At 47.1% G+C, this 13,550-nt stretch overlaps 1 protein-coding gene across 1 annotated transcript in view; it reads left to right on the forward strand.

Annotated features, from left to right (window-relative positions):
• The window catches only part of C16H16orf78 (chromosome 16 C16orf78 homolog), an 18,160-nt gene that overhangs the window by 2,289 nt on the left and 2,321 nt on the right, over positions 1-13,550 (forward strand). The window contains exons 2-4 of the mRNA XM_044922054.1: positions 2,388-2,495; positions 3,011-3,107; positions 10,855-11,113. Of these exons, the coding sequence (XP_044777989.1) occupies positions 2,388-2,495; positions 3,011-3,107; positions 10,855-11,113 (464 nt within the window). The remainder of the gene's footprint in view (positions 1-2,387; positions 2,496-3,010; positions 3,108-10,854; positions 11,114-13,550) is intronic.

A 13,550-nucleotide genomic window follows, 5' to 3' on the forward strand; every position in this document is an offset into this window, starting at 1 on the left:
ACCAGCTTGCATTCCCACCAACAGTGTAGGAGGGTTCCCCTTTCTCCACATCCCTGCCAACATCTGTCCTTTCCTGACTTGTTAATTTTAGCCATCCTGACTGGTGTGAGGTGGTATCTCATTGAGGTTTTGATTTGGATTTCCATGATGCCGAGCCATGTTGAGCACTTTTTCATGTGTCTGTTGGCCATTTGGATGTCTTCTTTGGAAAAATGTCTGTTCATGTCTTCTGCCCATTTCTCGATTGGATAATTTGTTCTTTGGGTGTTGAGTTTGACAAGTTCTTTATAGATTTTGGATACTAGCCCTTTATCTGATATGTCATTTGCAAATATCTTCTCCCATTCTGTCAGTTGTCTTTTGGTTTTGTGGACTGTTTCTTTTGCTGTGCAAAAGCTTTTTATCTTGATGAAGTCCCAATAGTTCATTTTTGCCTTTGCTTCCCTTGCCTTTGGCAATGTTTCTAGGAAGAAGTTGCTGCAGCTGAGGTCGAAGAGGTTGCTGCCTGTGTTCTCCTTTAGGATTTTGATGGACTCCTGTCTCACACTGAGGTCTTTCAACCATTTGGAGTCTATTGGGGAGGCACCATTCTTACCCCCCAGCTCACAGGAGGTAATAAGGAAGCTGAGTAAGGGGCAGAGAAGTCATGTCCTTGAGCGCACAGAATTAATGAAGGGCCAAGCTAGGGCTCCAAGTCAGATTTATCCTGTTCTCAAGCTCAGGGGCTTTGTCAGGTCAACTCCCCATAGTCACCTCCACTTTCTCTGCTCTGACCACTGCGGTGCCCCCTGCCTTTCCAAAAAGCTCCCATCTGGGTATATGCTTACTTATCATTTATATTCAGAAAGATCTGGAGTGCCAGTTCCAACAAACATACTAAAACACATCTGATAAACATATTTTACATCCAGGTACTAATGATTTATGGAAAGGCTACTGCCTGCCCCCCATTTCAACTGCCGGGTCGCTCAGAACTTAATATCAATCACAGAAATCTAGATTCACTTCTATGATAACATGCACCTCTTCTCATGAAGATCATATTCTAATAATGTTTTCACAGCTTTACCTTTAATGTGGCTTTTACTGGAAATAATTTTGGACTCAGGAAAGGAACAAATTTAAATTGAAAATACAATGAAGGGGCACGTGGGTGGCTCCGTCAGTTAAATTTCTGCCTCGGGCTCAGGTCATGATCCCAGGGCCCTGGGATGGAGCCCTGCATTGGGTTTCCTACTCAGCGGGGAGTCTGCTTCTCCCTCCCCCCTGCTCTTGCGGTCTTGCGCGCTCTCTCTCTCTCAAATAAATAAAATTTAAAAATCTTTTAAAAAATGGAAAATACAATGAAATCTTCAAGCATCATTATCCTTCCCAGAGGCACCTGGATTTTGAAAGAGGCTCCTGTGATTCCATGGCAGGTCTCAGACAGCACCGGTGGGGGGGGGGGGGGCGCCCTTTGGTGTAGACGGTTGGAGGGGGGCTGTCTGTGGCCTCCTCTCCCTTCTCCTGGCATCTGCACAGGGGTTCATTAATTTCTCAAAATAACCCTAGGAGACAGGTCCTACTCTTCCCTCCATCTTCAGAGGAGGAAACCAAGCCCCGGTTGCTCAGCCAGCAAGCAGTCGAGCAGGGTCCCCACCAGGCATCTGACCTGGAGACCAGTCCCAGCCACCATGTCCCCACAACCACAAGCGGCACACTGCAAGTGGAGACCCAGTCGATTCAGCTTTCTTCGGCACCCCCACGCCTGTTCAAGTGGCCTGGGGGCCCCTCTGTGCGCCCCTCCTCACTGGACCCTGGAGCTCCCTAATGAATGCATCCTTCCTGCCTGCCTGGAGGGCCAGGCCGGTGCACAAGAAAGTCCATATATGCCACAGGGAGCACCCAAAGAAAGAGAAAGTCAGGATGAACTGTGACGACAGACAGGATGGGGACAGCTTGGGAGAGGAGAGAGCTCTGGGGACAGAGGGAGTGTCCTGTCTGGACTCCAAGAAAGGGCAGCCTTCCTGTGGTTTCAGACTAGAGGCCCTGGCCTGGGAGTCACAGCTACCCAGGCCACTTGGGGGCCAGAAGGAATTCCTACCAGCTGGGGAGAGGGGCCCTTGTGTAGATGGTAACAGGGAGCTTGTGGTGGGTTCTGAAGTTGGGAGGGACGGTCAGACTTGACGTTTAGAAGGTTGTTCTGGGAGCAGTGTGACATTACACCTGGGTGTGTCTGGAGGCAGAAGGACAATTGTGGGGGGGGACAGAAGTGCCAGAGTGGGGGCCAAATCTGGAGGTGGGGAGGGGGCAGCCTGCTTGCCAAGGCGCCGCCCCTCTGTAGGGGCAGCGGGTGGCTTCTGCCCACCAGGCAGTCACAGGGCAATCCTCTCTGTCGTTTCAAGCAGAAACCCAAGGGAATAATGACCCCTAAAACAAATGGGAAGGAAGGAAAGAAAGACCAAAACCTCCTGAAACAGCAGAGAGGGAACCGACAGGTGGCGTTTGCCAACCAGGTAAGGCAGGCTCCCCGCCTTGAGGAGGGGTACCCCCTCTACTCCTGCGCAGTGCCTGGCTACATTTTTTTAATTTAAGGCTCTAAAATCCACTCCTGCCCCACACTAACACCCAAAGGAATCACCAGCCCCCACCCCACACGCTGGCCGGCCCAGGGGACCCTGGCACTTCCCAGGTGCCGGTCTTCCTCCTCTCACCGCCCCCCACCGCCACCGTTCAGGGATGCAGGCTGAGAGATGAGAACCCCCGGGCCTCCCTGCCCCCTGAGGGCTGCGGCTTCCCTGACGCCTTGTGGCGTCGCTCTGAAATAGCTGGGACCAAAAGTGAGGAGCGGCTGAGCAGCCACCAGCCACCATCGTTGCTCCCCTCACCCGCCCCAGGGCCCAGAGCGGCCTCTCCTTTGGGCCCTTTGCCTGCCTTTCAGCAAACCCTTGAAATCAACTCATTTTGGGGGCGGAGGAGGCCGTGCCAAGACCAGTTCCTCGTGGTTTAACTTCTCTCCCGTGCCTCTCAGAAGCCCTCAGAGCAAAGCGCCAAGAACGCCCTGGACCCAAAGGGAAAACGCCTCAGCATCGTTCCCAGCAACTACAAGGATGGGCCCAGGAAATCCGGTAAGGGGAGCATCTTGGTCCTGGGGTGCCAGACCGTCCTCCATAATCGCCGCTCCTCAGAGGGACGGGAAGCTGTCCTCAGCCCCGGCAGCTGTGCACGTCTGGCTGTGACCCGGATGGCCGGCAGGTGCATGTCTAGGCTCCGCCCACACCTGGGGCTTCTCTTCTCAGGATGCAGCAGGGTGTGCACCCCGGTTCCTAAAGCCCCTAAAGTCGGTGACAGCAACCTCGCCAGCTCCAAACTGTCTAATTAGGTACTGTGACTACGTCAGTGTAGCACACGAGGTACCACACCTGCTGGCCCTAAACCTGCCAGCCCAAAACCTGCCAGGTGTGGCTCGCACCCGAGAAGAGGTAGGCTTAAGTTATGCCTGATCTCCAGTTCCCAGGGCTGCGCCTGGGGTTCGAACCTTGGCTCCACCACTCTGTGGTGAACTCAGAGTTGTGCAATCCGGGGTGAGTCAGCCACTCCATCTCTCAGGTTCAGTTTTCACATCTATAAAATGGGACAATAGCATGACTTGCCTCCCGGTCGAGTTTCAGTGAGACAAGGCATATAAAGCATGTAGCCTGATACAGACTAGGTGCTCAATAAATGGTGGCAAATAGCTTTTTCTAGGGGAAAAAAATTGCTAAAATGCTCAGGTGGGCTGTGCCATGGTGTTGGAAAAACAGTTACGTTTATTATGCCTGGTTTCTTGGAAAGGAGGTGTGTGGTCAAAGAAAGGTGGAAGGGATTCCCATTAGTCCAAAGGAGGAGTGGGCAAAAGCTTTTGAGTAGGGGCTGCCAGTTCTCCTGCACAAAACTGCTCCCGTTGTGCCCAGCAAAACGTCCTTTTTCCCCTTCTCATTTAATACACCAAAGCCGTTGAAACCAAACTGTGCTCACTTGCCTGTCAGATTTAAATATGATTGGCTCTAAATGCCATGCAGGATCCTGGACTGGATCCTAGAACAACACTTCAGTGGGAAAACTGGCAAAATCAAAGAAAAACTGTTATGTGCCAATGTTAATTTCTGAGTTTTGACAAATGTGCCCTGCTTGTGTAAGATGCTAACACTCGGGGAAACTGAGTGAGCAGTGCCCGGGAGCTCTCGATACCATCTTGGCAACCCTTCTGCAAATCTAAACTTACTCCAAAATAAAAAGTTTATAGATATAGATATGGATGTGGATATGGATACAGGTACGGATACGGATACGGATACAGATACAGATATATAGATAGATTGACATATGCCCCATGGGAGGCCCTACACCTTTCCCAAATCTTTCCCAAGTGACTCCTGACGCAATTCTGGCTCTGAAGTCCAAGTTCCGCTGAGCCCCTGAGCATCTGCAGATCTCGATTCCAGTGGTTGCTCCCTTCTCCCTTTTCCTTGCCACTGCACACAGACACAGAGCACAGCTCTGTTTCCTTCATTTTCCCCCAAACCTCTCACATGAAGCCTTTGTGTGTAAACAGACTTTACTGAAGGTTTGGGGAAACGGAGGGAAAGAATTTCATGGCAGAATTATACAGAAAACAAAACAGAAGTTGATTACAAAACCCCCTTAAGGGTTCTTCCAAATCCTTGGTCCCCTGCCACCAGGAGATGGTCCTTGAATGTATTTGCCTGCAGGGAGTCCCCTCCAGCTATCTTGCTCACCCCTGCACTGGATAGAATGAGCCCAGCCAGGCACCCAGAACTTGAGATTTAAGGAGGCACTCACTCTCTAGTACTGACTCTTCACTTGCATGAGCCTGGGAGTGAGCACCTCCTTAAATTTTGCGCCCCCCCCCCCCCCGGGCATTTGGCTGGTCTCACTCTAGTCCTGGGCCTGCCTAGCTCCCACCTCTTCCCCTCTCTTTCCTCTCCCCTCTCCTCCATCCTCTGCTGTCCTCACCCCACAATTCCTATTGGCTTGTTACCTGGAAGGATCACTTACTTTCCTTTGTTTCACTGTCTTAGTCCACACTCAAAGTCTATCAAGGTATTTTCCTAAACAAAGGCAGTTCCTTCCCTAAGAGAAACTCACATACCAGCTGATTAAATAATCCTTTTCATAAAACTGCACGAAAATGCCAGCAGGGCAGACTGACTTAGCAATTCTTTGGTTCTCTGCAGTCCCCCTGCCCCCCACCCCCAAGACAAAAATCCACCCTGTACAGAGGGGACCTTTTTTCCTACCTTACGTAATACAACAAATGGCCACTGGGGGACAGCAGGTGCTCCGTTGCAGCAGGTGCTCAGAGGCACCCAGGAACCACCTGGACATCCAAGTGTGGCACCCAGGAATGGGTCAGGGCTGAGTCTGAGCACAGCAAGGGGAGCTTCCTGTGCAGGCCAGCCAGAGGCCCAACATGAGTGGGCAGGATCTGGTTTCGAAGTCAAGTTCAAGACAAAGCAGCCCCTGGGAAGAGCATGGGGCCAGTTGAGGGCTGGGCAGGAGTCCATGTAGAGATACACATGGATCAAGGAAGGGTATTCTAGACCAGGACTTCTGGTTCTGGCCTCCCCGGCCTCGCTCAGTACCTGAATCATCGGTGTCCTGGTTTTCCTAGAAGCAGAGTGAGCTCTTTGCACTCTTGACGCTATGTTTCTGTGTGACCCAGTGAGCAAGAGTCTGTGAGGAATGACCATCGGACACACCACTGATGTGACCACTTGGTCTGTACAGACACAACAAATCCCACTGGTCCACATCTGTAGTGTTGTGACGGTCACAGGATCTAAACCTGTGAAACACGGTATGTCCCCCATGAGGGACAGATAACTGTCTCCAGCTCCAGAACCCCAAAGCTAATAGAAAACAGCAATGACATCCCCAATGTGGAGCACGGTGCTTTTCAAAGCTGAACGCTTCATCTTCGTCCCCTCTCCCCATGTTCACAAAAGCTCCCATTCACTCCTCTTACCAGCTGAAATGCCACGTCCATCCGCCACTGACCACCACCCTGACATCAGCCTGCTGCACACAGATGCTGTGTACCATGGGCCACTTCCCTCTCCCCACGGCCTCTCCTCCCTTGAATTCCCTGAGAACAGCCTTTTCTGTTTCCCCCTCCTCTTTCATCACTCCCCTGGCCCCCCTCCAAGGGCCACCAAGTTGGTTTTGAATTTGTAAAAGGTCACTCCAGCGTTGGGCCAGCAAAAGACCCTAGGAAAGCAATTGGAACACGTTTCCAAAGTAAATCTTGGCAAAGTCTGAGCAGCTAGACTAGAAAAGGGGCATTCACTTGGCTTTCTCTCCCTGGGCACCTAAGCCCAGGGCATTCTGTAGATGCAGCGCAGGAGTGCATCCCTAATGCAGAGGTCTGGAGGGCAATGATTACCCTCTGTTTCCATGAGCACAGAGTAAGCCCCAGGAGTCCCAAACACAGCCCTTTAGAAATCGAACTTACCTCTTCAGTCACAGACTCAGGAATAGGTGTCATTTTTGCCCAGATGGTAGCCAGGATGGGTGCCCAGAAAAAGGGACCAGCAACCTAGGCTCACATTTTCCTGGATCCACCACCAGTTAGCCCTGGCATGTTTGGCACATGACTTAATCTCTCTGATCCTCAACTTTCTCATTTGTTAAATGGGCATGATATGGTTGTAAGACTCTAGCACTTCTCTCCCTGGAAAGCTGCTTGAACACTGCCTGGCACATAAGTCACTCATTAAATATTAGTTCATATGTTTAATTATCATTGCCATTTATATGACTACTATTCTTTCCTACATGAGACCTACCTTGACCCAGAGGGTGCTCGGATATCTCAGAAAAGGCTATGGTTCTTTCCACAAGGGATTTCCCATTTGTGCTGATGAGGATATGCAGCTCATGTTTCTTCTGGAACATAGCACCAATTCCCACTACGCATAAACAGGAGCGGCTAAGGCCCCCTGGCCAAGGACCTGCTATCAATCCAGAGCACCAAACTGGGCATACAGAGTCCCAGTTTAGCCCCTAATTCATATGAGACCTTGGGCAAATCACAGCCTCTTTCCAGGAAGCTGTTCCTCCATTTATATAACTGTGGGGGATCTAGACTCATTCCCCCCAGACATATCCCAGTAAAATTCCTGAACTTTACTGGTGAAATCCTTCAGGCTTACAGGAAGAACAATTTACTTACAAAGGGAAAAAATGCTCTGGGTGAGAACAGAGGCACAAACTAGGAAATAATTGGTTTAAAAGTCAGAATCTAGATACACTTAAAATCAGGTTTAATATGAAGATTGAAAACAAAAGGATAAGCCAAGAGATGAAATGCAAACAGATGAGATGTAATTAAGGCTAAAAGAAACACGTAGGGTAAAAGAGGGATATTTTTAAATGTTAAAGAGAATAAATAAAAATCATAAGCTTACACATACCAAAAAATATATTAGCTAAAGAGATAATTATTGGGAGCTGCAAAAAGAACCTAATAAAATACAGTTAAAGTGGGAGATTTTAATATACCTCTTTTAGAGTCAAATAGACTTAACTTCATATTTGAATAGAGAATGCATTTTTCTGTGGCCAAAGAATATCTACAAAACTCATCTGCCTATTCACCATTAAGAAAACATTAACTTTCAAAAAGTAAAAATTTTAGGGCAACCTACATTATCCTAAAGCAGTAATTGGAAATAAAATTTAAATTAAAAGATATTCCCAACTTAACAGTCAGAAATTAAGAAATATACTCCTAAAATAACCCATATCAGAGAAAAAAAAACTCATGAAAATAAGCCTGGTTTCTTACTTATGGGAACAAACGCAAAATCTATCCTGAGAAGAAAATTTATAGTAACTAAAATTAATAATTCTTGTCTTTATAACACACACACACACCAAAAAAAATGAATACATTGAGCAGTTTACTATTTATAATAAGATAGGAGAAATAATTAATATGAAAGAGAGAGCTTTCATACATTAAATACCAGCTGAGATTAATGAAACCCAAGATAAAAACTAGTTAAAAGGGTAAGTCCTAAATCCAAAGCTAGCTTTTTGAAAATGCAAGTGATGAATAGTATGAACTCCTCATGACCATTGTTAAGAAGAATAAAGAGGTGCCTGGGTGGCTCAGTTGGTTGAGCATTTGACTCTTGATTTCAGCTCAGGTCATGATCTCAGGATTGTGAGATCAAGCCCCGTATCAGGCTCTGCGCTCAGCAGAGTCTGCCTGAGATTCTCTCCCTCTCCCTCCTTCTCTGCCCCTCCCCCTGCTCATGCTCTAAATAAATAAATAAATAAATAAATAAATAAATAAAATGTTAAACAAAAAAAGAAGAGTAAAAGTGTACAAGATTTGGTATGAGAAAGAATACATGAGCAAAGATGAGAAATACGTTAACTGAGCTATAATAGAACACTAGATGCACCTCTTTCTGATATATTTGAAAACCTAGAAGAAATATATCATTTCCTCTCATACAATAAATTATTAAAATTGACATAATAAAGTTGAAGAGAGCAATTTCTAAAGTAAAAGTTGAAAGCTGGTTGACACTTTCCCACTGAACAAGTCACCAGGACAAAAGACTTCACACCAGATTCTATCTACCTTTTCAAGAATGAATAATCTCAATATCACCTCAACTATTCCAGGCCATATAAAATACAGACTCTTCTGCATTAATCCAACAAGCCACCAGAGCCACAATATTAAAATATTTGCAAAGAAGTAATACAGATGTAAAAAATATATTAAAAATTTTAGCAAATATACCAAATGTATGAAAATTTATCAATGTATGAAATTAGTAACATGCCATGACCAAATGGGGATTTCTTTTTTTTTCCTTCTTTTGAGAGAATGAAGTTTATTTATTTAAAAAAATTTTTTTTCTTTCAAAATTTTATTTAAGGGGTGCTTGTGTGGCTCAGTCATTAAGTGTCTGCCTTCAGCTCAGGTCATGATCCCAGGGTCCTGGGATTGAGCCCCGCATCAGGCTCCCTGCTCAGCAGGAAGCCTGCTTCTCCCTCTCCCACTCCCCGTGCTTGCGTTCCCTCTCTCACTGTGTCTGTCTCTGTCAAATAAATAAATAAATAATCTTTTAAAAAAAGCTTTTATTTAAATTCAAGTTAGTTCATATACAGTGTAGTATTACTTTCAGGGGTAGGACTTAGTGACAAATAGGATTTCTTATAGCAGGTCAGGAATGGTTAGGTTATCACTATCAGAATATCTAAGACCATAATTTATTCCATCAATAAAGTGGAAAAGCCATACGAGCATGTCAGTAAATGACAGAAAATCAAAAAGTAGAATCAAGCAATTATTACTAATAAAAACTTGATGTAAACTAAGAATTAAGCTCCTAATATTATAAACATACCAAAAATAGTGGCAAGTATCATTCTAAATGATGAAATGCTAATTATTTTAATTAAAATCAGGAACAAAATGAGGCATCTGCTATCATCATTATTGACATTGTGTTAGAAAGTCTGTCAAATGCAATATGTCAAGAAGAGTATATAATTTTTCTAAATGTTAGAAGGAAGTTATTTTCATTTTTCCCCTGATATGATTACATATCTGTAAAGCTCAAGAAATTCTAACAGGAAAAAAATACATTGTAACACAATAGCCTTTTCTCTATACTAGTCCCATTTCCAGAAATGGAAATGGAAAGAAAACATCCCATTCTCATCAGTAAAAATCTATAAAATACTTAGTGGTAAATTTGGCAAGAAGAAAAAAATTAAATTCTCCAAGCACTAGCCCCCACAGTATTTAATTCAGTACAAACTCCGTATTTGGGTAACATCAGACACTCACCATTTCATTTCATATATTTGCGTCTTTGTGCATGCTGTTCCTCCTGCCTGCACATGCTGTTCCTCCTGCCTGAGCATGCTGTTCCTCTTGCCTGTACATGCTGTTCCTCTTGCCTGCACATGCTGTTCTTCCTGCCTGCACATGCTGTTCCTCCTGTCTGCACATGCTGTTCCTCACACCCACACATGCTGCTGCTCCTGCTGCACATGTTATTCCTCCTGTCTGTACATGCTATTCCTCCTGTCTGTACATGCTGTTCCTCACACCCACACATGCTGTTCCTCCTGCCTGCACATGCTGTTCCTCCTGCCTGAGCATGCTGTTCCTCTTGCCTGTACATGCTGTTCCTCTTGCCTGCACATGCTGTTCTTCCTGCCTACACATGCTGTTCATCTTGCCTGCATATGATGTTCCTCACACCCACACATGACGTTCCTCCTGCCTGTACATGCTGTTCCTCTTGCCTGCACATGCTGTGCCTCCTGCCTGTACATGCCGTTCCTCACACCTGTACAAGCTATTCCTATGCCTGTGTATGCTGTTCCTTGCACCTGCACATGCTGTTCCTCCTGCCTGCAATACTTTTCTCCCCTTTCATCCAAGAAATTGTTTTTCCTTTAAAAACCCCATCTGAACAAACCAAAGGAAAAAAAAGAAAAACGAACATCTCAGAGTTGATCTTTGATAGCTTTCCCTAGCTTCCCCTACCTCCTCCAGGCAGAGGTTCCCTTTAGGTGAGGAGGGACTGAAGAGAAGATGGCGAGAAGGGGACGAAGACAGGAGGGAGGGAGCCGAGGAGACAGCGAGAAAGGAGGGAGGTAAAGACGAGCGAGAATTAAACCGATGCGGGGAAGAGCCCGAAGAGCGTGGAAGAGAGCTCATCAGAACAGGTATTTGTTTGAAGCCCACGCTGTCTTGCAGGCCTCCCCCGCTTCCTGCGCGTCCTGTCTCTCCCCTCCACCAGCTCGAACTCCCTGGTGACGACTGTCCAATTTCAGACCTCGACATCAAGGACGCAATCGCGCTGGAGTCCGCTCAGCGGCCCCTGTCCTACCGCCGCCAGAGCGTCCTGGACCCCGCGTTGCAGGAATCGCCTGTCTTCGGCGGTCGGAAGTCCACCCTCCTGAGAGACTGGGTAATAAGCAGGACGACCGAGATCTCCCATGAGCGCAAGCTGAAGAGTCTCATGGAGAAGGGCACCGAGCCCAAGGTGGAGCTGGTGAGGATGCTGAAGCCGGAGGAGGTGCTGAGCTGCCGGTGAGCTGCCCTGGCAGGCGGGGCTGGGGGCCCGGGGCGGCGGGACAGGCTCTGGTCACCACCGTGAGCTGCAGACACCTGGGCTGAGCGTGGGCAAGGGGAGGGTGGGGGCGTGGCAGGACTGGGCTCTGTCTTTGTGTCCTGAAGGGCCGTTCCAGGGCAGAAGCCACTGGGTTCCCGGGCAACCTCACCAGCGGAGGAGCCCTGGGATGGGCACCACATTTGGGTGCTTTGATGCCACGCCTTTGGACACTGGCACCACCCTTCCAATATTTCCATATGTTTCACAATAGAAAACATGAATATTATCCAAAAAGAAAGAATGCATTGTCTGTGGCCTATTTTTAACAGGAAATCCCCCTACGAGCCTTCACTCCGCGTGTGGAGTTGCTGGTGGTCCTCCCCACCATCCCCGGTGGCCATCTGCTCAATGTGTGGGGGTTTAAACTCCCAGAGGCACTAGGAACAGAGTGTGAAGCCGTTTGGTATTTACTGCTCTTACCAGAGGTCTTCCTTCTCCCGTGTTCTTTGTCTTATTCATCGGGACCTGCTGTTTCCATCCCCAAATTCAAGTACCCCTCCCAAGCCCGGTGCTAGCCTTTCTATAAAGACGTGGCTGACAAGGCTCAGAAACTTCAGTAAAGGAGGAAACAGACAACAGAATAATGTGGATGTCCTTCTAGACGGAACAGCAGGGAGCTCCTCTGTAGGTTTCAGATGGCCTCAGATGCCTGGCATCCGGTGACCCCATTACAAAGTCCTGCTCTGCTCACTGAGAGATGGATGGTTGGAATGGCAGCCTCCCCAGCCAAAGGGGGCTTCTTGCTCGACCTTTCCATGGATGGATGACTTTGGCGATGGCTTTCAGTTTGACAGGGTGATGCTCGTTGACTCTGGCCAACAGACAGCCTACCTGGGCTTCATGGTGGGCAGAAAAGAGATTTGCACAGGGCCCCCACCCTCCAAGGAGGGAGAGCGAATATTTGGAAAGATGGCATCCAACGAGGATTAGAAAAACATCCAAGGAAAAGATGAAATTGTCCAGAATGGGATCTTCGTGAGTGCTGACATGTACAAGTGTGTGAGACCCTCGAGGGCTGGGTTGGGCAGAAGCCGAAGGAGCAGACCCTGCCTGGCACTGTCAGAGAAAGGTGGTCCAGACACGGGGCTGGGGTGTCAGATGGCTGTAAAAACAGGTAAGCGCCGGGCAGATCTTGAAGGACAAGGAGACCATTCCCAATGGGTGGAAAACCCAGGTTATTTCAATATGCAGCTCCTCCCCCATCATCTGTAGCAAAGTACCCAACCAGCAGGTGGCCTGAGTAGGGGACCAACCCCCTTACACTAAAGCTGGGAACAAGGTCAAAGCCGCTGGTAGAATAAGGAGCTCAGAGGATACGCCGGCAGAGATACGCTCTAGACCACACAATGTCAACGGGATCAGTTCCTCTCCAGTGTAAGTCAGAATTGTGGGGCTTTAGCTGAGATTTTAAATCACTGGCCTAATTTTTTAATTGTTTCAATATTATTAAAAGAAAATACTCCCACCCCGAATAGCCAGAGAAATGTTGAAAAAGAAAAGCAAAGCTGGCGGCATCACAATTCCGGACTTCCAGCTCTATTACAAAGCTGTCATCATCAAGACAGTATGGTACTGGCACAAAAACAGGCACATAGATCAATGGAACAGAATAGAGAGCCCAGAAATGGACCCTCAATTCTATGGTCAACTCATCTTTGACAAAGCAGGAAAGAATGTCCAATGGAAAAAAGACAGTCTCTTCAACAAATGGTGCTGGGAAAATTGGACAGCCACATGCAGAAAAATGAAACAGGACCATTTCCTTACACCACACACAAAAATAGACTCAAAATGGTTGGAAGACCTAAATGTGAGACAGGAGTCCGTCAAAATCCTAAAGGACAACACAGGCAGCAACCTCTTCGACCTCAGCCGCAGCAACTTCTTCCTAGAAACATCGCCAAAGGCAAGGGAAGCAAGGGCAAAAATGAACTATTGGGACTTCATCAAGATAAAAAGCTTTTGCACAGCAAAAGAAACAGTCCACAAAACCAAAAGACAACCGACAGAATGGGAGAAGATATTTGCAAATGACGTATCAGATAAAAGGCTAGTATCCAAAATCTATAAAGAACTTATGAAACTCAACACCCAAAGAACAAATGATTCAATCAAGAAATGGACAGAAGACATGAACAGACATTTTTCCAAAGAAGATATCCAAATGGCCAACAGACACATGAAGAAGTGTTCAACATCACTCGGCATCAGGGAAATCCAAATCAAAACCTCAATGAGATACCACCTCACACCAGTCAGAATGACTAAAATTAACAAGTCAGGAAAAGACAGATGTTGGCGGGGATGCGGAGAAAGGGGAACCCTCCTACACTGTTGGTGGGAATGCAAGCTGGT

Source organism: Neomonachus schauinslandi, chromosome 16 (genome assembly GCF_002201575.2).
Source record: "Neomonachus schauinslandi chromosome 16, ASM220157v2, whole genome shotgun sequence".
NCBI lineage: Eukaryota > Metazoa > Chordata > Mammalia > Carnivora > Phocidae > Neomonachus > Neomonachus schauinslandi.